The sequence below is a fragment of the Ostrinia furnacalis genome, unplaced genomic scaffold, assembly GCF_004193835.3.
Source record: "Ostrinia furnacalis isolate ACB-3 unplaced genomic scaffold, ASM419383v2 OfSCF5741, whole genome shotgun sequence".
Classification (NCBI taxonomy): Eukaryota; Metazoa; Arthropoda; class Insecta; order Lepidoptera; family Crambidae; genus Ostrinia; species Ostrinia furnacalis.
The window spans coordinates 1-607 of record NW_021135980.1 but is presented as its reverse complement, the minus strand read 5'-3'; the positions used below and the strand labels follow the sequence as shown (position 1 = coordinate 607).

The 607-nt window shown below is 62.0% G+C and overlaps 1 protein-coding gene across 1 annotated transcript; it reads left to right on the top strand.

The window, feature by feature from the left end:
• Nucleotides 1-7: 7 nt before the first annotated feature.
• On the top strand, nucleotides 8-570 carry LOC114361458 (uncharacterized; the record flags this gene model as incomplete). The annotated part of the gene is made up of 2 exons (XM_028316489.1): nucleotides 8-138; nucleotides 326-570. Coding segments are annotated over exons 1-2 (303 nt in total), but the record flags the coding sequence as incomplete, so codon positions are not given.
• Between the last annotated feature and the right edge of the window lie 37 nt (nucleotides 571-607).

The window sequence follows — 607 nt, the reverse complement described above, 5'->3', positions numbered from 1 at the left end:
TTAGACGTACCTGCAGCGTATAGACCCTGGTGAGCCCGAGCGACTTCTCAATCCCATCGGGCAGGTACGGGTCGTAGAAGATGACGTTGAAGCCGAAGGCCTTGGCCCGCAGCGCGACGGCCGAGCCGATGCGGCCCANCGCCACGTGGCAACTAGGACTCAAGTCGCTGGTATATAGAGGGAGATATTAGACGTACCTGCAGCGTATAGACCCTGGTGAGCCCGAGCGACTTCTCAATCCCATCGGGCAGGTACGGGTCGTAGAAGATGACGTTGAAGCCGAAGGCCTTGGCCCGCAGCGCGACGGCCGAGCCGATGCGGCCCAGGCCAACAATGCCGAGCGTGTCGCCGCGGATGCGCGCGCAGCCCGTGGCCGCCTCGCGCACCTGCTCGGGGCCTGCAACGCCCGGGAACACTGAGCCGACACTATCGAGCGCGCACTCGCCGCGGGGGCGGATCAACACTCGCTACCACCGCCACCGCCACGCTCCGAATGTTAAGCGGAGTTACACTATGCGGGAAATTGATCGAGACATACTCCCCCTCATTGAGGGCTATCGTTTCTACCAAGTCGAGCAAAAAAGCGGCACGGCCATACCATCCTTTT